The sequence below is a fragment of the Camelus dromedarius genome, chromosome 29 (genome assembly GCF_036321535.1).
Source record: "Camelus dromedarius isolate mCamDro1 chromosome 29, mCamDro1.pat, whole genome shotgun sequence".
NCBI lineage: Eukaryota > Metazoa > Chordata > Mammalia > Artiodactyla > Camelidae > Camelus > Camelus dromedarius.
This window is the reverse complement of record NC_087464.1, coordinates 24,978,022-25,002,935: the sequence shown is the minus strand read 5'-3', so window position 1 is coordinate 25,002,935 and position 24,914 is coordinate 24,978,022. Positions and strand designations below refer to the sequence as shown.

Below are 24,914 nucleotides of genomic sequence, written 5' to 3'. Positions count from 1 at the left end.
GAAAAGTATAGGTGGATACTGAGCAAGAAAGGGGTAGAATATAGTGGGTGCAAACGGCTTATCTGCCCAGCATCCTTTCCCTTGGAGACCATTGCTGCCCCCCAAGCCCTGGTGGGGTCAGTTAGGGTGGCCTACTCTTCCATCCTAGAGGTGGGCACGTGTCCATTCTGGCCAGAGTCCTCCCAAGGTCTCCCGAGCTGAAGCTAGTGAGGCCGCCGTGTAGAAGGAAGCAGGGCCAAGAGATGAAAACATCATCGTTTGAACCCCTGCATCCACCTGTACCTAAAGGCAGATTCATCCTTTGATTCATCAGTTATGTAAGCAACTAATTTCCTATTGGCTTAAACATGTTTGAATTCGGTTTTTGAGAGTTGCAACTGAAAGGATTTGGACTAATACATATACACACAACAGAGACACAAACACCACTGTTTAAAATCATTAGACATTATATGAGTCTTCCATGACCTTATAGGGCTTGGCAAGCTTTTTATCTAAAGGACCAGATAAATCTTTTAGGCTGTGTGGGCCACATCTGGTCTTTGTCTCATGTTTTTCGTTTTGTTTTTTGTTTTGTTTTTACAGCCCTTTAAAAATGTAAAAAACATCCTTGGTAGGCCGTACAACACCAGGCTGCAGGCCAGATTTGCCAATAGGCCATAGTTTGCCTCCCCTATGTAGACCCTGCTGAACTCTGCATCATTTGTACACAGTCTGCCAGTCCCTAACTCTGAAACAAAATACTTTTAAATGCCATTTTGGTTTGTGTTTTGACATGAGTTTGTAATGAGTTAGGGTTCAGGGTAGAGTTAGGAATGGGTGCCCACTCTCTGCCACATAATGGGCACTGAATAGATGGTAATCACAATTATTTCTTGATAGTAGAGAGAACTGCTGAGAATGATGCAGCTGTCCAAATGGCTTTGTCCAGATGTGGCAGTTCATTCTTGAAGACCCTTCCTCCTTCAGTAAAACTTCCTCTGACCTGCCTTACCAGTCAAGTCTGAATTAGGTACTTTTCTTGCCACCGCAGACCCCATGTGGCCCTCCATTAAAACTACATTTGGTCTGTTTTCCCCCTGACTCTGAGTGCTTGGAGCATGCCTGAGCCCCAGCTCCTAGCACGGAGCTTAGCACCTGGCACGGAGAGGTGCCTGTGCCTCCACGTGAACGTCTGTTTGAATGTGCAGGTGTTGCATTCTCGCCATCTGTGTCCAAGGTGACCGCCCCACCTGTTGATACTGTGCTGGTGTACGGATGCCCTTGGCACTGGTTCCTCTCTCAGCTGGAAATTGTTGATCTGTACCACATGTGACCTGATAATGTTATTTTTTATCCCCTTCCCTCCAAAAACGAGTCAAAGACAGAGGAACAGGTAGGAACAGTTTTGTTAGAAACTCTTATGAAGGAGGAATCCTCCGACCCCACCCCCACCCCCTTTATTGTCTGATGTGATCTCAGATCAGAGGCCTCCAGCCTCAGCGACATGTGGGGACCAGAATGCCCACCACGTAGCTGGGGCCCCAGACTAGTTTGATCCAGGTCTATGGGGTGGAGGGGAAAGTACCCTCCTGGGGAAAGTATGTGCGAGGCCCTGTGGGCCCGGGAAAGGCTGACCAAGGCAAGGTGAGTCATGGTGTTCTAAGCTGGATCTTTTGCCCATCTCACAGAAGCAGGCAGGAAGCACCACCATTGATCAGCTTTATATGGCACCCACTGTATACAACAGACAGACAAAGACAGACAGACAGAGCACACACCACTTCTAAGCTGAACACGCTTACCACCTAGAAGCACCTTGGATAAGCACATGTGAGACACTCTTGCATAGGAAAGATGTCGTTTTTAAAGGAATGAAGAAGTATTTTGGCAAAAGATCTACTTCCCTCCCAGGTCCTGGGTAAAGAGGGACCTCTAAATTCTGAAGCTTCTACCTATTGAAAATTATCCCCTTCTCAGTGGCAGTATATACAGTAGCAAACCTTCCAAGTCTGTTGTCACAGCTCTACGTACATCCTGAATCTACTTTACAGGTGGGCAGACTTAGACTGAGAGACAGAAGGCGGCCTGAGCAAGGGGACACTGGGGCTGGCTCAAGGCGAGGGGAAACAGGAGGTGTCTCGGCTCAGCCAAAGGCAGGGCCTCTGTCTATCTGGATGGAGAATGGAAAGGCTGGCATGGCCCACACTCCCTTTCTTCCTGCCGGGGAAGCAGTGGTTCCACGGGAAAGGCTGTCAAGAAGGAGAGGCAGGTTCCCCTCCTGCCGGCCAAGGGGCCTTTCGGGGCGGCAAAGACCAGGCTGGGCCCGCGCTCCTCCTGGGAGCTCCTCTTCAGGGATGCTGTCTGAGTTTGGGGATCGTGGGTTCACTGCTTCCACAGCTCTCTCGTTACCTGCATATAAGCCTAGACCTCAAATCCTTGATAATTTTTAAGAGGTGGTGGGGTGGGGGTGGCTTGAGAGGGAATGAGACACAGAACAATCTTTCCACAGCCTCCCTCTGCCTAGGCTGGGGCCTTCAAGGGTCTCCTTCACCCTGTCTCCTAGGGATATGTAAAGGCAGCTTTTATGAGACTCTATACTGTCTTTTTTGTTTCTCTTGGTTTTTTTTGTTTGTTTTGTTTTTTTGTTTCTTTGTTTTAATTTATATATAGATATATATATCTATATATCTATATATATATATATATATTCTTAAAAAAGCAATAGTCCTTTGGTCCCTAAACTCTAAGGAATGATATGATTTTGAAAGAAGTAAATCTGGGCTTCCCTTGTGGAGAAGCCCTTGGCACCCCCAAGGCCCTCTGCTGGTTCCCCTAGACAGTCCGTCCTCAGCCAGCCCAGCTGCCTCACCAGCCTGCGCTCTACGCCACAGGCACAGAGCAACCCACTTGGTGGAAACAATCCTTGAGGTGGCCTGAGCCCAGGCGTCGGCCTTGGGTCCGATCCACCTCCGTCCGCGGCCGCTCCTTCCGGAAGGGCTGCTCCAGCGTCTCTGTGCTTTTCTTTTCCTTTCTTCTCACCCTTCAGTTTCCATTGTTGGGTAAGGAGAGAGGCAGGGAAAGGGAAAAGTCACTCCGGGGGCAAGGCAAGAAGAGCCCCTGCCCCCTCGGTGACATGTCAGGTGAGTGGCTGGTCCTCAGGTGTCCACTGAAGCCAGCCCCTGGGTCCCGGACAGATGGCCTCAGCCCAACAGCCCTTCCAGAGGGCTCCCTGGGGGCAGCTCAAGTTAGGCAGGTTCCTGTGGACCTTCTGAGAGCAACTCTCTGAAAGTCGCAGGCAGCCGGCCCTGCCAGGAGCCTCAGAGAGCTTGTCGCCTCCCTCCCGACGCCCACCAGGCCTGTAGGTCCTGCTTCTTCAGCACCATATTCGCTTCTCTCCTCATCTCCGTGTTCACTGCTGTTATCCTAGCCCTTACATCCTGTTCTTTCTTGGCTTAAACTCCTCAGTGGTTCTCTACCATCTTCAGGGTAAAGTCCAAGCGTGTGGCCTTTGAGACTCCTCACAAGCTGGCACAAACCCACTTTCCTAGTCGCATTCTCCACCCGCCCTCTGCTCCCCCACACATGAACCCTCTCCAGTGGCCCCTGGGGCTCTCTGTGGAGTAGAAGTAACTGACTGGATCTAAATGCACTTGTCTTTCTCAGATTGTGGTGGCAGGAGTGTTGTCTGATTTATCTCAGTCCTTAGACTGAAGGAAAAACACAGTCTCAAACTGAGGATTCCTCCTAACTCCTGGGTCTTCTCCCCCAGCCTTTGCAGAGGTGGGTGCCCCCAACATCCCAAAAGGGATATCAAAGCTGAGAGAGACCCCCTGCCTGGGATCTGCCAAGGACTCACCTCTCTGGCTGGTCACTGAGAGCAGGTCAGTAAGGCCGGTTGGCATCCTTGGGCCTCTTGAGCTGGACCTTGAGCCTCTTCATGCCAATTTGAAAGCCATTCATGGCCTGAATAGCTGTCTGGGCACTGGTTGGATTGTCAAAGCTAACAAACCCTGGAGGGTGTGGGCAGAGAGGCTAGCTGGGACTCTGCCTGGCAGGGCCCCCTTTCTCTGACTAGTCCCTTCTCCCTGCCCTTCAGGCCAGTTCCATCAAACATGTCCTCCTCCCCTCTCCATTGTTTGTAGGTGCGCACACACAGGCGCATGCTCTCACATGGGCTAGTGGCCTCAATTTCCTACAGGTGTGATTCTGGGAATGCGAGGAGGTAATTCTGAGTGTGTGTGTGTTGTGAGATGGGTAATGCGCTGGTTGGGGTGCTTCTCTGTCCTTTCCCTGGTATGGGAAAATCTCTCTCCCCCCACAGCTCCCATTCCAGTCCTCTGAACTGCAGATGGAGTTGGAGGGGATCTCTGTTCCCAGGCCCAGACTCCACCTGCCCTGGCTAGACTCTAAAGCCTAACCTGGTTGAAGATCTACCAGACACCTGACCCTCCCAGGTGAACCTGAAATAGACTTGTTCCTGGTCTGGGCTTAGCCCCATCGCTGGTCTGGGACCCTGCTGAGGGCTCTACCTACACACTCAGTTTGTGGGAGTCACTGACTTCTGGAGGCACAATCTTAGGGTCTGCAGGGAATCTCGAATTTAGGAGCGCGAAAGGCCCAGGGATGGGTTTCTGCTCACCAAAACACTTGCTCTGGTTGGTGGCTCGATCCACAAAGACTTTGGCAGAGACAACAGCTCCGAAGGGCAGGAATGTCTGGATGAGTTCTGCATCACCAAACTCCTGAGGCAGGTGATAGATGAAGAGATTACAGCCTTCGGGGCCTGCAGGAACAGAAGCAGGCTGGTTCAGGGGAGGAATCCTGAGTCCAGCCCCACCAGGCCCTGATCTCCAGATCCCTGTCCCTCACCTTCTCTTTGCTGCTGGGGCAGGGCTGAAGGCTGCTGGGGAAAAGTTGTGCTCACTGGGGCATAGGCCGACGGATAGGCTGCTGGAGACAGAGGTGGGAGTGGGCAGTGACCCCTGGGAGCCATCCCCCAAGCAGGGCCCCATCTGCCTGGCCATTTTTGACCAATGCAGCGAGTCCACAGTAACCCTCACCCCTAGAAAGGTCGTCCTGGGTCCAGGGGTAGGGGATGGAGGGTTGACTCCTCAGAAGAGAGCCTAACCGCCCCCTCCCGGAATCTTCCTATTACTTTCTGGGGCCCTTCAAACCCCCCAGGCCGCGTAGCGCCCAGTGAAACCTGCGTAGTGGTGCGTCCCAGCGTAGGCCTGCTGCAGGGCGTCAGCCACGCCAGGGCTCTGGGCTGGGGAGAGAGGGGCGCAAGGCCCACAGTGAAGGTGGGCTGGCGGGCAGGGTCAGCTGAGAGCTCAGGGAGTGTGGGAGGTCGAGGGAGGTGTGAGAGGCAGCAGGGAAGCAGGAGGCCCTTCCAGGGAGGCCAGGCCCTGCCACCATCACCCCCCAGCCCCCACCCCCCGCTCCCCACTCCATTTCGCGGGAGATTCGGGTGGAGCGGGGGGCCCACCTGGGTAAGGAGAGAGCCCGTTATTGTAGAGACTGTCGGAGCCAGGCTGCCCACTGGTCTGGGGGGTCAGGGGGGTCAGGGGGCCGAATCCATTGACCCCGATGGGTGCTGGGAGACCGGGAAGCGCGCCGGGACCGCCGCCCGGCGGGGAGCTGGGGGCTGGCGGCGGAGGGGGTGGGACAGTCAGGCGGCAGCCCCGCCCCGCCGCGCCCCGCCCCCCCCCCCCACGGCGCCCCCCCTGCGCGCCGTACCTGCCGCGGGCAAGAGCGGCGCGGCCACCAGGCTGAAGGCCGCCACGTGCTGCATCTGTGCCGCCACTGCGGCCACCGGGCCGAGGCCCGGGCCCTGTGCCGCCGCCAGCAGGGCCGCCTGGTGCTGCAGGATCTTTAACAGGGAAGAAGGACGAGTGTGGCGCGCCCAGCGGCGCGCAGCTGCCCCAGCTCCCAACCCCCGGCCTGGTCCAGCCGCCGGTCAGCCCGCGCCCGCCAGGGCCAGGCACCTACCGCGGTGGTGTAGGCCCCGCAGGCCCCGAGCGGCAGCGGCGCCGGGTGGAAGGCGCCCAGCTGGCCCGCCATCTGCTGCATCCGCCGCAGCGCGCGCTCGCGGTCTGTGTCCGCCAGCTTGACCACGAGGCTGGACGAGGCGCCCTGGTCAAGGCAGGGGAGGCTGCAATGACCAGTCCAGACCCCAGCCCCGAGCGCCTGGCTTATCAGGCACTTTCCCCCCGGCATATGGGGAGGAGGAGCCCATCACCACCCCACAGGCCGCACCCGGGGCCCGGCTCCCGCCCTCACCGCCATGGTCCGGCTGCCGTGCAGACTCTGGATGGCCGCCTGAGCCTCCCCTTGACTCCCAAACTTCACGAAGGCACAGCCTGGGGCGGGACAGAGGTGGCTCAGGTCACAGAGGCCAAAAGCGTCATGTGGTGCAGAGTGAGACGGGTCATCAGGAAATCCAGGGGTCAGCTCAAGTCACCTTTACTGGTCCCATCAGGGCTCCGCAAGACGGTGCACTCCTCGATGTGGCCGAAGGGCTGGAACAGGCGTCTGACGTCCTCCTCGCCCTGCTGCTTGCCCAGCATCCCCACAAACAGCTTTCGGTCCTCTGGGGACAAATCGAGGAGTCAGCTGGGAACCCTAAGTCCTCTTGGGCTCCCCAGAGTAGCAGGAGGCGTTTAGGAGGGTGGTTAACCACAGTCTAATTCTCGAAGAGGTGTAGTGACTGAGAAGGCCCTACTCACCCAGGGCTACAGGTGGAGTTTCTCTGAGGGGCAGGATGACCTACAGGCAAATCAGGAGGAAAGGAACTCCAGATTCCCATCAGGGAAACCTGGGTCCTGGAAAAACTCAGTAAGGCTCATTGCTGCTCTTGTGTGAAGTGATTCAGTAAATATATATATATATTTTTGGACACAGCTCTAAATGCATCATTTTCTATGCTCGACCTTTCTGTTCTTGGAGTTTGGGAAATGCTGTTTTAGACCATTGCAGCTCTATTAAGGGAGGGGTCCTCAAAGGAGTCCTGTGTATTCAGACTGGGTCTGGAGAAGACAAGCACACACTGCTGGCAAACCCAATGGCAGTGGCTAGAATCAAGGATTCTGGGTCAAAAAAAAAAAAAAAAAAAAAAAAGCACAGAAAACAGTTGTCTCCTTGTCCCCAGACACTGAGCACAGGAATGATGACTCCTCACCCCCAGCACCAAACTCAACCTGGGTACCCCCACCCCAAGGCCTAAAGAGGGCAGGAAACTTGGGTTCCTGAGCCTCCAGCATTGGCATTTTCCCCGCTACACTTCCTGAATCCCTTTCCTTACCTTCCTTATTCCCTCACTGAGCTTTCAGGGCCCTCACTGAGCCCTGCTGCCTCCTCTCTGACTTCCCCTGTTTCCCTGCTCTGACCCCTCCCCAGGTGTTCATGCCACGGGAGAACAAGTTCTGCCTGTAGACCTGGATGGCCACCTGAGGATCCTTCCCTGTGTCCACCCTTCCTGTGGGAGTGGTAGGGATTCCAGGAAGGAGGCCGCAAGCTGGACCTGTGCCCTTGGAGAAAGCTGGAAAGCTGGGGCTGGAAACGAGGTTTCAGTGCACATCCAGCAGGTCAGGCCGCAGGAGAACTACCCAGGAGGGTGAAGCAGGGGGACCAGCCCATATGTCCTGCTGTCAAAGCCCCTCTCATCTCTGTACCAACGCAAGTCTCTGAATTGGAGACAGGGCTTCATCAGGGTGATACAAGTTCAGAGAGAAGGAGTGAGTGGGAATCTGGGTGAGCTGATAGGGGTCCTTGGATCCTGAGTACAAGAGAAACAAGGCTGGTGAAGGTCATAGACTGAAGCTTGGGTGATGGTGAAAGGGAAGGACAGACTGGCTGAAATCAGCAGTGGAGGGAACATCCAACAAGGCTATGTGTGCGTGTCCACATTTCACCCGGACAGTGTGGGGTTCAGCCTAGGCTGCCCTGGGTACCTTGGTATCTGTCTCCTGCCTGTCACTGCTGTATCTGTATGGAGGGCAGGGGCTGTGGTGTATATGAGACAGACAGAATGTGTTCAGCAGAATCTTGCCCTCTGTCCAGAGGATTACTGCCCAGAAATCCCGGCAGGGAAGGAATGGATAACGTACTTGTGGCCGGAATTCTAGTGGAGGTACCACCATTCTGTGCTGAGACTACAATTCATAGGGTGTGCATCGCTCCTGGGAGTGTTTGCCACAGAATAGTGCCCTCGGAATGGGTCGCTGGTTGCCTAGCCTTTTTAAAAAGCTGTGGAATCCACTGTTCTAACAAAAATATTAGGATGAAGCCCAAAATGTAAGAGAAAAGCAGAACGGCTCAGACTGAAGCCGGACAGATGGGAGGAGGACTGGCATTCCTCTTGTCTCACCTTCCCCTGGTGCTCCCTAGGGGGGCTCCAAGGAAAGTACCTTGTAAACCGCTGGCCTAAAACAGGAAATAGAGTTCCGCATGGTGTACGAAGAGGGACCTGAGATCATTTTGTTCAGGAACATGAGAAGACAGGGAAGGTCTTTCATGAATCTCTTGACTAGCCTGATGGCAGCTTTCGCACTATGCACATTTAATGTAGAAATGGATGCCTTTAGGATGTTATGAAATAATTTAATTTTGAAAAATTAGATTAGTTTTCCTTTAAGAGTGTACTGTTCAATGCCACAGGATGTAAAATATAGGCATGGAGCGTGGAGTATATGAACAGTGTGGAACTTGGCTGCAGAATTTATAGGAACTGGGATACATGAAACATGTATAAACATATACATAGGGCTGGGGTATGTTGAGAAGCTGCTATAATAAAGTCCGTGAAGACCTGGATGCACTCCCAGTGCCCCCAGGGCTGCAGGGGCGGCCTCGGAAGAGGAAGACCCCAGCACCTTGTATCAGGCAGGTCTTGTGGTGTTGCTTCTACTGCACAGTAAGCATTGCACATGCAAGTGTCACCAGTGCCTTCAAAACATAATACAACATACAACAATGAATATATGTATGTTCATGTATAACTGAAAAATTGTGCTCTGCACTGGAATTTGACACAACATTGTAAAATGATTATAAATCAATAAAAATGTTAAAAAAAATACAACATACAGTATGTTTAAAATATAGGTTGTTTCAACCACAAACCTCATGTCTGTTGATTAAAAAAATAAGAGTAATATTACTCTGTTGCATCCGCATCAAAATTCAAGAGATAGAATGTAAAGTGACATATTTGTCAGAAAGCTCATGTGTGCGTAACAGAATACTCCTGCGTGGCAGATGGGAAAACATGGACGTCTCTGGGCCGAAGAATCAAACCTGGCAGGCTCAGGTAGGCTTCCACAGTGCGGGACCACTTTTAAAAACTGAATTAGTTGCCAGCGTTTAACCTAATTAAAATATAAGATTTTAATTATATCATGACATTCTCACCCATGTAGGGTTACTTACCTGCTCCTGTAGCATCTGAGTTAGGGATCCCTGTTTTATGGGAAGAGAAATCTAACAATAATCCCTTCCCAGAAAAAAAAATGGCAAAATTTTGGAAGATTATATTTGCCTTGATACCCCCTTGATGTCAGTATTTTTATCAGATATAGAAATCATTATTAATCAACTGTAAACAAAGGATTGAATTTCAGGAATAATTAAGATATATGCAAGCTCACAGGCTTAACTGTATCAGGGCAGGTATGACCATGAACTCTGAAGATTTATTGACTGCTTGGGATCACAGAGTTAAGACTAAAATGGGACAAGCTATCCTACACTGGTGTCAGATGTTTCATTTCAAAAGCAAAATTCAATACCATTTTAAAAATTGAGTTTCTAAAGCATTAATTTGTGTTAAAATTCTGCAGAGAGCTGAACTCATGGTAGAATAGATACATGACAGCACTGAAGAAAAGGGGCACACTTTGGTTAGTATCTAACACAGATCAGTTGGTAGTAAAATACTTATAAATTGTAAAGGCTCAACTGTTCTGCAAGATTTAGAACATATGCCTCCTCTCCCAAATATGGATCAGGGACCATTTGGTGACTTTGAGGGGGAGCAGGAAGGAATTGAGAGATCTGGTCATCCAAATCTGCAAGAAGGATTATCCATGGTTGCATTTGGAGTAAATGTTCCTCAAGAGCCATCACTTGTCAAGAAATATCTGTGTTACACAGAACTACTAAAATTTTGAATTCTGCCAGGCAGACGTCTTTTCAGCTAGATTTGCTTTGCCTGTTCTCTTGAGCTGCTTGGAATGTGAACAGGTGTAGGGGTGAGATGCCTTATGTACAGAATTTGTCAATGATATGACACTTGAAAAAAACTTGTATGCTGTGGGGTAGGAAAATGATAAAACTCATGCTGATGCCACTGCTGGGGGCCCAGATGACCAGGACATCAGGGCTAGGCTAAGGAAGTATTATCGGCGTGGAGGCCTCCTTTTGCGGTGGCCCTCACCCTGGCAAGATGTGTTGGACTCCAAACAGCAGGAGTGCCCCCAGCATTGTGGACTTAGTTCCTGGACCAGATTCCAGGTCGCATCACGTTCTGAGCGCTGCCGGTGCGCTTCTCTCTGCCTGAAATACTTGCTCCCTCGCTCCTCTCTTGTCTGTTTGCCTACTTCTTGTTCATCCTGGAGATCTCAGCTTAAATATTACTACCTCTGGGAGCCCATCTTGACCTCCAGACTAAGTTACATGTTCCACGTTCATGCCCCCACAATCCCCGCTGGACCTGAGAAGCACTGAGCGCCCTTTGTTTACTGGTTTATAACCCAACTCTGAGGCCAGGAGCCAGGTCTGCCTTGCTCAGCTCTGTGTTCCTAATGTGGAGTCAGTTACTCAAAAGATGTTGGTTGGATGGTTGAACAAACTGCAGCCCAGCCTGTCTGCTTCTTAGCTCACTCAAGTGCTCCCAGGTGGCCGCTTACCCGTGGGGCAGTCTAGTGTTTGTGGGCAGGGCTTAGGAAATGGCCAGCACTGGCCTTGATGCTTAACAGGTTCCCGAGAAGCAGAAATTCTTGGGACAAGTGAACCAGAGGTTTGGTATGCAGCCTGGAACTTCTCAAAAACCAATCTGGGAAGAATGAGATGGAAAAGGAGGATGTGTATTTGGAGGGGAGAGTGGAAGCTTGGAAATATTGCTTCAAGACAAAGTAGGGTGATAACATCTTGACCAGAAGTTGAGAAGCAAAGACCAGAGGTTAGAAAATCTAAAAGGATGAAGAGAGGATATCTTGGAGGAAAGAACTCCACAATGGAACTATGAAGCTGTGAGCGTCCCTTGCAGGTGCGGACACTGAGCATGGAGTCTGGAGGGCTGTGCAGGTTAACGAATGTCTGTCAATTGGGTTCCATTCTCTCCCTGATCTCAGGCAGCTTCTTTTACCTAACAAAGCCATGGTCTCTCCAACGGAGAGAAGGAGTCTTACTGGGGGGAAGTCAGCAGACTTCAGGGAGGGCTGCAGGCAGGTAGCTCGGACTGATGTAACACCCAAGGGCAAGAAAGATGTCAGGAGTTGTCGCTGGAAGCTAGTACTGCTTCTCCAGTATGAAAGCTGGCCAAGATGTGAATGGTTGTTAAAAAGTACAGGCTCCCAAACCCTCCTGTGCTTAAGGAGTGTCAGTCTTTCTGTACTAGGAAATGATGCAGCTAAAAAAACTTTCAAAGACTTTCCATGGCCCTCAGCATAGAGTCAAATTCCTTAAGATGGCCTACAAGATCTGTCTTACCAGTCTTATCTTTTACCACAAGTAACCAACCAGGCAATTGCAATGAAGGGGCAAGTGGCTCCAACCCAGACTGGACTGGGTTCTCTGTAATCAGAAGAATCTGGAAAAGGAAAATAACTCTAGCCTGGTCCTTCAAACAGACCTGGAAGTTCCGCCTGTAAAAACAGGAATGAACTCTCTCCAGGGGTAAGGTGGCAAGAACTCCCTTCCTCTATGTCCAGCCTCTACCTCCTGCCTCGTCTGGGTCTGGGGACCCTGGGACCCCATCCCTCCTCAGTCTGACCTGGGATGGCTGAGCTGTTCTGGTGCCGAGTAACTCTGGCCCTTACTTGTCCCCCTGACCCAAAGAGACTCTAGTAATAAAGCCTGGATGGGACTGACTCCAGGGGGGGCCCACCATCCCCTACATGGATGAGACCCTGAGGTGCATCAAGCAGGCAAGTTACCTCCTCGGCCCTCACTGGCAGCCGGCTTCACTTGGATGGGACGATTCATCTGAAAGACATCGGACCAACACACCCAGTCAGTGTGACTGCCTCGCCCCAGGGCCCCGGCTTCCCCACCCCCGGACACCTTGGGATCCAAGCCCTGGCCCCTGTGAACTCTCCACTCTAGCACTCTCACACAGGGACTATAGATTTTCTCCAAAGTCCCTCCCTTAAACCCAGGAATTTAGAAGGTGCTGAAGCCTGAAGAATTTGGTGATCGGAAGCTCCGTGGGAAGCAGAGGATGGACTGGAGGCTAAACAGATTCTCCCTCCTTGGACCCTATGCAGGGACCACGTGAGGCCTGTCCCTCTGGCTCCTGGACTTTCTTAAAGGTGTTGCATGAAGGAGCTGGGTAGGAGGATAGAATGGATCTTCAGATTTATGTTTTATGTCTAAAGCTGGGAATATAGCTCTATGTGTCACTTCAATGAGACAGTCTGGGAATCAGGGCTGTCTAGCCCCAACTCTGCCATTTAGTGGTCGTATGACTTCAAGTAAGCCACCTTCTCTGATTCAACTTGTCAGACGAGGAAAACCTTCTCCAGGTTTCTGTGTCGCCCGCTCAGCCTCCTCCTTGGGCCCTCTTCCCCTGGGGATGCTGGAGTCTCCGGGCCACCATCCTCGGCCCTGCGCATCCGCTCCTCCCGTTCTTCCTGGATAACTCATCTGCACCCACAGCCTCGGCTCCTGCCCCCACGGGGATGACTCACAGTGCTGCATCTCAGGCACACACCTCCCTCCTGAGCTTCAGACCTGTGTGCCGGCTGCTTGCCGGACATCCCGACTAGAAAGTCCCACTGGCACTTTCCACTCAACACACCCAAACCAGAGCTGATCTCTTTGTCCAAACCTGATCCTTCCAGTCATCCAGGCTCTAAACCTGGAAAGCAGCTTGACCCCTCCCTCCAGACCCTCCCCCACAACCGATTTCACCTTCTGATTCAGGGGTTCCCTGATCAGGGGCAGAGAAGAATCACCTGGGAACCATATCCAGTTGGGGGATGTATAATTTGTAAAAGCTCCTCGGTGCTTTCGATATACACCGCCCCCACTCCCATCCCCCAGCCACCCTGAAAGAATTCATGATTGGATCCCCGTCTCACCTTCCTCTCATGGGTGTTGTGGGGATCACATGAGATAATGGGGACGCAAAAGGTCTTTGTAAACTGCCAAGAGCTGGGTGCGTAGGATGTGAGGAATTATTGTTGGGGGCAGATAGCTGAGTGCCGGGAGGAAAGAACAGCGTCCTTCCTGTTCATGGAGGAAGGGGTACTGATGCCCATCTGGCCTGAGAAGGTGATGATCTGACCCCCTCCCCTCAGGAAATGCAATGCTTCTGCACCAATCAGGGACCACTCCATCCCCTACCGATGTGCTCGTTGCCGAGACAACAGGCAGCTTCCTGTTACCATAGCCACAAGTGCTACCCAGTAACCATGGTAACGCCCTGGCAGTCACAGTTGAGCAATTTCCTTTGGATCAAATTTGGGGGTGGGGGAGCGGGGAGGGCTCATTTTAAAAAAATGGAAAGGAAAGGAAAACAGGCCAAGCCTGAACCAGTGCAGTCCCCCTCCCACCAGGGCTCAGGTTCTTATACGCTCTGACACACCCCCCCACTGGTGGTGGAGCACCTGCTGTGTACCAGGCTGTGGGTGGGGGCCGAGACACCGACAGGACTCAGGCTGCAGTCTACAGGGGATGACAGATCAATCCAAGCAGATCAGGGCGAGCTGGACAGGTCTGGACTGGCCTGGACCAGGGATCAGGAGGACGGGACCCGTCCCTGGGCATGGCCACCTGTGATTGTGGAGGAGAGACCAAGAGACAGAGCCATGCAGAGTAGAGACACAGGGAGAGGCGAAGAGACACAGGAGGACAGAAATGATGAGAGAGTAAGAGACAGACCTACGAAGGGGCAAGGAAAGAGAGAAATACTGGTGAAGATGGGAAGGAAATGAGGGGCTGAGGTTCAGGAAGGGGTACAAGAAAGGCAGGGAGGAGTGTGGCAGGGGAGAAGGGAAGGTAGAAGCCTGGGTTGCAGGGGCAGCGAGGGTGAGCAAGACCATCATTATTTTATTAGTTCTTAAATATATCCTGAGAATTTCTCTCTGGAGCCTAGAGAGATGAGCCCATGTGACAGCAGTGGTTTCCATGGCAGCTGCCTCCCCGGCTGGGTTTCTGGGGACGTGGAGCTCATTGGTGCTCTGGGGGCTGCCCCTTTCCCCCGCCCCGACTCCCCACTCTTGGGTGGAGGTGGTCCATACATGTCCCACGTGGACCCGGCGAAGTCTGGGTCTCCTAGGCCGGACACCTGGCCTTCCCACCACTCAGGCATGTTGCTAATATTTCCATAACTATAAAGAGCCCCACGCTGGGCCCTTCAGGGGAGACAGCAACGCCCCTGGGACCCTGTCCTCGAAAGCTCACAGCGGGGAAGACAGTGCCACCATTTCCCGAGAGCCCACTATGTGGCAGGCCCCTCCTGGGGCACTTTGCATAATTGTCTCTAAATTCCTTCCGACCAGTCTGCAAGATAATGCCACTGTTCCCATAGTGTAGATGAGAAAGCCGAGGCTGAGAGCAGTTAAATCGCTTATCTGGGATCACGTGGTGGGTAAGTGGTTGAGTTGGGATTTGCCTCCAGGACTGTCTGACCCTGAAGTCCATGATTTTTGCATTGTGTTGTTCAACTCCGTTCTTAAGACATGAACACAAATAATGAGGCACAGAGGGACTAGGACCTTAGGAGGAGTGCAAGGTAAGGTGCTGTGGGAGAGGCTGACTCCATCCGGAGAGGCTGGCTCAGGGAAAGCTTCATGGTGGAGGCAGGGTTTGACCTGGGTCCTGCAGGACTGAGGTCATTGGACCCTATGGCGATCATGGGACAGATAGGGTTGGGGGCTGAGCACTCCAGAGGACTGGGATACAGAGGGGGAGCTGCCAGCCTGAAGGAGCAAGGGTTTTGACACTGAGGGATCCAGGGTAGAGAAAATCACCTCCATGTCAGATAGACATGGATGTAAGTCCTGGCTCCGTCACTGGCAACTTCCTTAGGCTCTCTGAGCCCTAGTATCCATGTTAATAAAGGGGGAATCACGATCCTACCTTGCAAAGGTGTGGTGCAGATGACAAAGGCTAGGTCTTAATAGGTGTGCCAGATGTAGTAAGTTATTTGTTTGTTTTGAGGGGGTGTGTGTGTGTTAAATGGAAGCATATGAAACTAAAAAGTAAGCAGTGATACAAGTGAAGGGTGAGGGTGACCCGGACCAGGGCAGAAGGAAATGGACAGATTCAAGAGATGTTTGGGAAGAGCTAACTGGGCTGAAGTTCAGTTGGATGTAGGGACGAGGGAGAGGAGGGAACTTTGGCTGACTCTCAGGTTAATGGGTTAGGTGTTGGGGGAGCTGGCAGTTTGGGAGCTAGGAGGCTTAGGGGAGTCCCCCGGGAGGAGCCCAAGACGATGAGGACAGAGCTGGGAAGAGCAGTGCTCCCCAGGGCTCTGGGCCTTCAGTCTCCACTGGGAAGTGGTTAGGGCGGACACGCAGGATTTAGGTATGTGCTGTGAGCTACCTAGACAACCCTACCCTGCCTCATCCCTGACACAGCCAGGGGAGGGGCGTGCGAACAGGGTGGAGTAGTCACTGCTACTCTTTGAGGAAAAGAAGGCACTGTCTCCTTGGCCAAGTACTTGTCATGTCATGGGACCTCAGGGGAGCTCTTGCCCTTGGCTTAGCGTCTGCTCCCTTGAGAGTTTCCCAGGTCCGGGCTCATGTCTGCTTCTGGACCCAGCCCTGGAGGGGAGCTCAAGGGAGCACGTAAGAAAGAGGCGAGAAGAACCTAACCCGGGCACTAGAGTGGAGAAGGTCAGAGGCAGCGCCGACACACACAAGGTCCTGGTCCTTCTGCTCTGTAAGCAGAAGGGAAGGCAAGACCTTACCCCTGCTCCCTGCTTGTCTTGCCTAAAATTCCTGCCTTTGGGCTCAGCATTGCCCTCTGCAGACTCTTCTGTCCCGATGCCAGCTGTTCCTTTCACTCAGCACTCACGCCCTCAGCCCCTTCCCCTCACTGTGAGAAGAGTATTTATTGGGACCTTCCCAAGGAAGAGACTACTGGTGGGTCTAGGAGAGGTGTCGGGGTGCAAGAAAGAGCGGAGCAGAGAAACAGGAAACTTCAGCATTTTCAGCACTTTGTCCTGCCTCACCCCCTTCCTCTAATTCAATCCACCGCCACGTGCCATTGGTTCTAGAATCTATGGGCATCTTCTAAATAGTTCTCAAGTCCACCCTTTCCTCTCCATTCCTGCCTAACCCCAGCTCCAGGCCAAAGTCATCACTCACCTGCACTCAAGCAACAGTGTCCAAAGAGTCATCTGCCTTCAGCATTGCTTCCTCTCCCACCTACCCAGCCAAAGGGATCTTTTGATACCAGTTCTTCACTCTTCCTTGCTCAAAATCCACCCATAGTTCCCCATTGCAAGCCTCCCAGTAAAGCCCAAGATCCTAAGACTGGGAGTCACAACCTGTGAGTCCTGCCCCCCGGGCTGTCCAACATGCATGCCACTCTCTGTTCCCCTGGAGCCTTAGCCATCTCTGCGGGGCACCTTCCCTGCCAGTCCTCACACCGGCCCCAGAAGTCCAGAAGTTGTCATTGTCTTCCAGGTTTCTAGACCCTCAAACGTGATGATGTGTGATCACAATTCAGCTCACACAGCATCTCCCTTGTGGAGCATCTCCTCCCTCTTCCCTCTTGATGCCTCTTTCATGTGCCCAGATGTAAACCCCACTGTGATGCAATAAGTTATATCTGGGCTGGAAGCTCCTTGCGGGCAAAGGCTCCAACTCACTCACTGGGCAGCTGTTAGCACATACAGTGTCTTTGTATGAATTACAAAGAGGCATCTCTGCAGACAAGTTAGGGGAAATGGGCCCCTTCCTCTGGGCTGACAGTCCTGGGATAATGTGCATGGCTCGGTCAGCAGAGCACGGCTGCATTTCAGCCCCCATTTGCCTTCTCCACTCAAGCTGTTCTGTGCAGGTCACGACCTGCAAAAGCAAATATCCTCAGTTGTGCCTGTTTCCTTCACAGTGTGTGAAGGGATAGCTGCCCACAGGAAAGGAGGACACAAACATGGAGAGAGACAAGTTGGGCTTCACTTTCTTCAGGTGGATTCTGGAGCCTTTAGATGTAGCTCCAGCCTCAGGGGGAGGAAACTGCAGAAGATGGGACAGATCACTGAGGTTTGAGGAAGCCCTGAGTTAGGGAGCCAAGCTTTGATAGGTGACAGAAATTAGCAGGGGGCTGGTGGAGGGGATGCTGAGGGGAGGCTCCAGTCCAATAGATACCATGACATTTCTCCTAGGGGTTCAGGATTACTCTTTGAGGTTGACCCAACCTTTCCTGGTCCCACAGTGATAGTCCTGCCTGCCTCCAGTAGGAGCCCAGACTGAAGTCTTGTCCCTGCTCCTCCAGCAGATGGTAGGTATGCCCAGGACCCAGTGCCTACAGAGATCTGGGCACCCTCCCCTGCTCCCTGTGGGTGGGCCTGAGGCCAGGTGACTAAAGCTGCTGCTGCTCCTGGCAGGCCCAGAGGAAAGACTGATGGCACAGCCATTGCTGGGGCTGGCCAAGAGGGCCATCGATTTTCATTTAGGAGAACAATTAAATATTAATTTTCACTTTGTTAAGCTGAGAAGGGTGAATAAAGCCAATCCCGGCAGTACCAGAGGAAGCCTGGCCATGTTGGAAGCTTGTAAATGAAAGGATGGGAGGGGGCAGATGTACCCAGGCACCATACCCTCCAGAACCTTAGACCCCTGTCTGCCACCAGCTTGGCTCAGGTAACATTGCAGTGGTTCAGTGAATGAGTTCTGCAGCCAGACCACCTGGGCTCAAAGCCCAGATCTTCCCATTAGTAGCTCCATGAACTTGGGCAAGTCACTAGTTTTCTATGACTCAGTTTCCTCGTCTGTAAAATGGGAATGCCAGTAACAATACCTTCTTCATAGAGGATTAAATGACTTCGAATATGTAAAGTGCTAAGAACACTGTCTGGCATCAATATATGTTAGGTATTGTTATTTCTTTTTTCTCTCCCAGAAACTTCCCAGTAGTGTGGTGCTGCACGACCCTAATCTCAGGTGCCCTCAGCCTCGTAGGGTCCCCCAGGGACTCCTTACCTGTGGAGCCCTGTGGCTGGTTGGGGCTGGGGTTGTTCTCCTAAAGTTCGTCTTAATTTTTTCAGTGCCTTCCATTTGCTTTCAGGATGAGGTCTAAACCCCTCAGCCTGGAGCTCAGAGTTTGCCCTTCAAGCACTGTCCTCAGTGGATCTTCTCTCTGGTCTGGCCTGGACTCACGTGGACTTCTCTACACTTCCAGCCCTAATTCACGCCCATCTGTTCCTCCTGTCTCTGAGCCTTTACTGTGATGTTTCCTGTATGGAATGTTACCATTTGTCTCATTGGCACAACTCTTGTGACAGAAGTCTTTACTCTAAAGGTTGGGTGAGTAACGGCTCTACTCCTAGTAATGCTGCTGTTACTGTTCCTAGTACCACCACCACCAGCTGACCCATGTCGAGTACTTGCTGTCTGCCAAGATCTGTGCTAAGCACCGTACATGACTTAGATCATTTCATTATTACAACAGTCCTACAAGTTCAATTTCTCAGTTGAGGAAGCTTAGGCTCAGAGGGGCAAAAACTTGCCGAAGGTCACAGAGTTAGCGAGTGGTAGGGCATGGATCCACCTGCACACAGAGGACTGGTGATGGTGAAAAGCTGGTGGTACTTGACCCTGAGTCTTTAAGAGTGAGGCTCAAGTTCCTTCAATTACTAGGATTAGCTCTAGGATCTGACACCCCATTAACAGCGTGATCAGCTCTAAGCTGTCCTATTGCTGGAGAGCTCCAATTCAGAGAGATGACTTCATTATAACAAGCTGAAAACGGTGTGTCTGTTCTTTATACCCACTGATCCTGCCCTCTGGGACCAGCCATAGAAAAACCAAATCCCTCTTCCAAATCTGAAAGTGGTTACCCCCACCCCAACAGTAATATTTATCGAGATCTTACTCTGTGCCAGGCACTTGCTAAGCCTCAGTTGATCCTCACAATAGCCCAGAGAGCTAAGTGTTAGCATAGCCCTCTCTTTATAGATGAAGAAATTGAAGCTCAAACGTCTAAGTAAAGTATCCGAAGACACCAATGTGGTAAAAGGCAGAGCTGGGATTCAAATCCAGTCTGTGAAACTCAAAAACTAGTGTTCCTAATTACTATATCATGATTCCTTCCTGCTGAAGCCCGCATTAAACCCTGTCTTCTTAGCTAAATATCCCCAATTTCTTCAAACTATCATTTCATGGTATATTTTATATCCCCATCCCATCCTGGTCTCTTTCTGGTAGGCTGATGACCCTCTTAAAGCTGAGGCCTACAACTGGACGTAGTCCTGATACCTGAATAGCATTCTTCTAGACAAATCTCTCCTTGAACAAGAGGAAATGAAGCTGCGTGGCATGACTTACTCTTGGTGAGCCCACACTGGTTCTTAACAATCCCACTTTCTTCCTTCAGCAGTAGGTCCCACTTTGCTTTTTGTCCAGTGACTACCATTAGCCAAGGCTGTACCAGGCGCCACCGGTACGCAGTGGCCTGGCTGCCCGTGCGAGCAGGTCTCTCTTAACTTTAGCCAAGTGTTTGGGGTGTGGAGGGAAAGCAGTCTTGGTGACTCAAGACACCCCAAAAAACATTACAGGAAAGGGACCAGAGGCAAGTGCCATCAAGGACCCTGAAATGGGAGGAAGTGAGATACCAGCCCAGCAGACCCTCTACCAGTGTGTCTGCATGTATGCTCACACCAGTGGCAAATGGCTCTTGAAGTCATGATTTCAGCCGAGATGGACAGATTCTAGCATAGCCCACAACAGTGATGCCTCTCCTAAAAGATAGGGATGGAACACTTGGCCCAAGAGTCTTGAGCCTGTTTCTTTGAACCAGAAGACTGAATATAACAATTAACCTGTAGCTGTTAAAGGCACAGGTAAGTCCTCTCCTAGAAAGATGACTGTTCTAGTTTCTGGACCCAACCCAACCCCTACATGCAGCTTTGCCATGAGCACAGGACATGTCCCCAGCCAGAGGTGATTCCCACCCCCCGACCCTGGTGGACTTACCCCTGGCAGGGTCTTCTGCTCATGCAGTGCACTCTGGGCCTTGAGAGCAGAGTCCCGGGCGCAGTAGGTGAGGAAGGCACAGCCTGGGGAGGGAGAGGCTGGCTCAGAGGGTTTCCTGAAGCCCCCAGATACTCTTCCTGGAAAGACCCCATTAAGTTGGCAAACTCAAGGCTACTCTCTTTTAAATAAGGACACTGCTTCTGAGAAGCCTTCTCTGCCTCCCACCTTCTCTGAAGGGAGGGGCTTGTGTCCCCAGCTCTGGCTCCCTGTCATTTGCTCCTGGCCTCTTGCCTAGGGAACCTGTGTACCCACACCCAGTCACATGCTCATACAACCCCACATCACCCCTCCCCACTCCAGCCACAAGTCCTGTTGGAGTTAAACCTCCCTAAGCAGCTTTGCCTTCAGCTTTAACCCCAGTCTCCCCCTTTCTTTTTGGATTCATACTGCCAAAGTCTCCCAGAATCAGCCTCAATTCCTTCCCACCTCAGTTTCAGATGGGAGGAGAGAGAAGAGGAGTTGGGTTGGGAACCAAGCCCAGGATCCCACAACTCCTTCCTAACACCTCTTCCAAATTTGAGTCTAAGGAATGAATTAATTTGAACCTTGGAAGATGTGGCTGGTTTAAGGGTGTCCTGTAGGTAGGAGCTTCCAGGAACTTCCAATCCTATACAAGGAGCTTGATCTGTCAGCTCTCCCAGGACTTCAAGATAGGGCCCCAAATCTGACTACTCTAAAATAACTGGTAGATACAGGGGAGAGGAGGAGTCTGGGTTAAGCCAAAGGGTCAGTCCTACCCTCTACAGAACCTATAGCCTGCCAGGAAGCATGGGGCCAAATCTTTTTCCTTTCCGAAAGTCACTGAGTCGCTCATTCAGAAAAGATTTATTGAATACTTACTTAGTGTGGTGGGACATTATGATGGGCTTGAGGATAAAGTGGCAAAAAGACACATGCCCTGCCCTCATGGGGATTATATAAAGGATCATGAGGGGAACATAACTGAGTTCACAGGGTTGAGGAATGTCCATGAGTTCTCAATAACAGATGGGGGTTAACCAGGTGACAGAAGAGATGGTGATTATTTCAGGCAGTGGGAATAGTACGCATGACAACTGAGTGAAAAATAGAGTGTGTTGGGGAAATGGATGGAAGGCTAGTATGGTTGGAGATTGGTGACTGGGGGCAGAGTGGCCAATGAGAGATGCAGGGATCAGCTCATCTATAACTTTGTATGCCTCAGTCTGGATTTTGAACTTTTTCATAAGAACAGTGGAGAGCCATTAAAGGGTTTTAAGCAGGGTTGTGACATTAGACTTGTGTTTTCAAAAAGAGCCTTCTGAGTATAAGAAGGAGAAAGACTGAAGGAAGAGAAAGTGGATGTGGGAAGCCATTAGGAGCCTGGTGCAGTTTTCCACCTAGACCTCAGCAGACTAGAAAGGCAAATGGGAACATTTTCTCCGATGTCTTCCACGTAGCTGCCCCCTTAAGGTGGGTGGATATCTACTATTCACTGGGTTAAAGCGACCTTAGAGAACTCCTGGGACAAACTTTGGTCATATCAATAGGGAAACTGAAGCCTGGAGAGTGTGTAAGTGGCAGGATAGGGTTTGGAATATCCAAACTCCAAGGCTGAGCTTGTTTTCAAAGCACTATGGCTGCCCCCTCGGTATTCAGCCTTCAGAAGGAAAATGAGTCACTCTGCCTTTTGGACGTCACTGTTGCTGGGGAGAGGGTGGGGGATATGTTGACTTGCAGACCCTCCCCAATCATCCTGCAAAGCAACCCTGCCTTTGAGAGTTGTGGGTTGGTTTAGGGATAAATCACCAAACACCTGGTTCCATCTTCCGCCACCAAGCCATATTAGCTGACGTCAGAACTGGGCAGGGATGGGGCCCTGTCTGAAAGGCTCAAGGGCCTAGTTGCTGCCTGAAGGAGCTCTGTGTGACTAGCTGGGTTAGGGAGTGGAAGAATGAGGGATGGAAAGACAGAGAAGTATGGCTTGAGGGACAGATGAATAAAAAAATGGGAAGAATTAGAGCTAAGTAGAAAGAGAGAGAGAGGATGAGGAAACTGTTCAGAGACTCTGATGGTGTTTGAGTAAGAAGAGTGGGAATTAAAGGTATTCTATACACTTTCCTCATTGCACAGATGGCCCAGAAAGATTAGTTTATGCTAACATGCTGATATAAATGTCTAGACAATAAGAAAATAAGTTGCTATGGATGAATGGACAGCTGGGCAGCTGGACTGAATTAGAGGGAATCTGGATGGTATGGTCTTGTCCTTTCATGTCCCTTTTAAAATGATCCCACCCTAAAGGTGGAAGATGCACTGCTACATAGCTGGTCCTAGGTCTTCTATGGTCCTTTTCCTGAAGCCCTTACATTAGTGTGCTTAGGAACTCCCCAAAGCCTCCCAGTTGAAAAGGTGGCAGCCTGATTCCAGCTCTCAGCCCTTAGGAAAGTACATTTACCCGTTACCCAGGGTCCACCACTTCTCTCCTGGAAAGATCATGCAGGATAGTTGGAGACCCTCCCCTGCCCCCAAATCCTGAAACTGCAGCATGGTGAGAGTGGGAAGAGAAAAAGTGTTTCTTCTCAAGTCATTTCCTTTCCCTGCCCATATATGACATGTGATTCTGGCTCTCTTACTCCAGCCCAGCCTGGACAGACTTTTCTGCATGTAAACAAGCCTCCTCCCTCTCTCTACAGGAAGAAAGGGGTGTGGCTGGACAGGACCGTGGTGCCTCTGTCTCTCTAGCAAGAGCAGGGAGAAGACCCTTTCTGCCTCTTCAGTCTGACCCACCCTGAGGCTCTGGTCCATAAACAGCCTGTGAGGGAGGGAAGAAAGAGGATTGGGAAGGGACAAATATGTGGTATAGGAGTGGGGAGATTAGAGAGTGGGAGAAGTGTGGGTTCAACTGAGAGGAAACCTGAGATGAGGGGGGCACAAGGTGGCTGGAGTTCCCAGCTGAGGTCAGAGTTCTGGACTCAGATTAGAACAAGAGGAGAGTGTTGGGATTCTGGATGAGAGTAGGAGAGATTGGTGTTATTGTTCAGAACGAAGGTGGAATTTGGAGCTGAGAGCCTCCTAGGAGAGGAATTGGATTTTGGGACTTAGCTAGGCCTGGCTTCTGAAGAAAGGGAGAGTTTAGGTCTGTGGGGTTTTAAGTTGGCAGTCTGAGTGAAAAGAAGGCTCTGGGGGTTGGTAGGTCTTGGAGGCCAGAATGAGGGGTGCAAGTTAAAATGTGTGTAAAGGTTGTTAGGCCTGAGTGGGGTGGCACCAAATTGAGGGATGGTGGTTCAGGAATGATTGGGTCCAGGGTTTTCGGGATTGGGGGTGTCAGCGACCTAGAAGGTGGAATAAGTTTCCAAATTCCAGAATTTGGGATGCTTGATGAGGGGGATGGAGGGAAGTCCAAATGAAAGGTGGGGACTGTTGGAAAGTGAGAGGTGAAGGTTGGAGGCTAGAGTGGAGAACATGTCAGGGACCAGAGTGATGACCAGAGGAAGGATGTCAGATGGGAAATTCTGGGTTGGGGGTTCTGTGATCTGGGGTTGAAGTGGGCTGTAATTGGACTGGTGTTGTACTGGCTCTAGGTAGGCTAGGGCTGGGGCTGCGGTTGAGGCTGGGATTTGGGCTGGGCCGCACTCTAATCGGATTGGGGCTGGGCTGGGCTGGGCAGGGCTGGGCTGGGCTGGGCTGGGCTGACCCCGCGCACCTTTGTGGAGGCCGGTGAGCCGGTCCTTCAGCACCGTCAGCTCGTAGATGCGGCCGAACTCCTCGAACAGCGGCTTGAGGTCCTGCTCGTCCAAGCCCCGCGGGATCTGCCCCACGAAGAGCTTGATGGCGTCGTGGTCCTTCATGGGCACGGCAGGACCGGGGTTTAGCCCGCTCATGCCGACGCCGCTGTCCGCGGTGCTGAAACCAAGGCGCGGGCCGGGGCCGGCGGGCGGCGCAGACCCTCCGGGCGCCGCGGCCATATCCCCGCCCGGTCCGCCCTCCCGCCGGTCCCAGCGGTCCCGCCTGTCCCGCCGTCCCCTCCCTGGACCGGTGGCAAGGGCCAGGGGGGCCGGGGGCGGGGCCCGGGCGGCGAGGGCGGGGGGCTGCACGGGGGGCGGGGTCCGGGTGGAAGGGCGTGGAGGGGGTGGGGCGGGCTGGAAAGGGGCGGGGCAGGGGGCGGGGCAGGCCCAGGCCGAGGCAGCGGGACGCTGGGGTCTGGCTTGAGGTCCCCGCGCGGCGCTCTCTGGGCTCCCGCCCGAGCTCTCCCGGAGCTGAGCCCCGAGCCCCAGCCCCCGTGTTTGATGACGTCAGGCAGCTGGCCGCCGGGTCTACGCAAATGATTTGCATAATAAGGACGCAGCGGCCAATCAGAGGTGGAGTTGACCGGGCTCGGCCGGGGGCGGGAGGGGCGGCTGGGCTCACGCGCTCCTGCTCCCCATGGCAACCGGACCCTCGTATGCCCTGTGTGTCCAGTGTGTGCGGGCGTGGCCGTGGATCGCGCGTGTGCGCCCTGGACCGCGTGAGGGGAAGTAGCTTCGTCATGCGTGGTGATGTCTGCGGGAG

General features: G+C 52.3%; 1 protein-coding gene across 5 annotated transcripts; it reads right to left on the bottom strand.

Annotated features, from left to right (window-relative positions):
• Positions 1 to 1,379: 1,379 nt before the first annotated feature.
• Positions 1,380 to 24,364, bottom strand: CELF6 (CUGBP Elav-like family member 6). 5 transcript variants are annotated; one of them, XM_064480734.1, is made up of 13 exons: positions 24,070 to 24,364; positions 20,346 to 20,428; positions 12,135 to 12,183; positions 6,443 to 6,571; positions 6,262 to 6,341; positions 5,971 to 6,114; positions 5,719 to 5,851; positions 5,468 to 5,626; positions 5,186 to 5,248; positions 4,852 to 4,932; positions 4,622 to 4,765; positions 3,839 to 3,992; positions 1,380 to 3,022 (listed from the first exon to the last, which is right to left on the bottom strand). In XM_064480734.1, exons 1-12 carry the CDS (start codon positions 24,329 to 24,331, stop codon positions 3,865 to 3,867), a joined length of 1,455 nt encoding a protein of 484 aa, XP_064336804.1. In that variant the 5' UTR covers positions 24,332 to 24,364; the 3' UTR covers positions 1,380 to 3,022; positions 3,839 to 3,864. The 5 variants fall into 5 exon arrangements, with proteins under 5 accessions (XP_064336804.1, XP_064336805.1, XP_064336807.1 ...); XM_064480735.1 differs by having other exon boundaries at positions 4,852 to 4,929; XM_064480737.1 differs by lacking the exon at positions 3,839 to 3,992.
• Positions 24,365 to 24,914: the final 550 nt, after the last annotated feature.

Coding starts and splice junctions, on each gene's coding strand:
- CELF6 (XM_064480734.1), bottom strand. CDS start 24,331: ATGGCCGCGGCGCCCGGAGGGTCTGCGCCGCCCGCCGGCCCCGGCCCG. Junction 5,627..5,718: donor GCCGCTCTTGCCCGCGGCAG/GTACGGCGCGCA, acceptor CTCCGCCGCCAG/CCCCCAGCTCCCCGCCGGGC. Junction 4,766..4,851: donor GCCCCAGCAGCAAAGAGAAG/GTGAGGGACAGG, acceptor CTGTTCCTGCAG/GCCCCGAAGGCTGTAATCTC.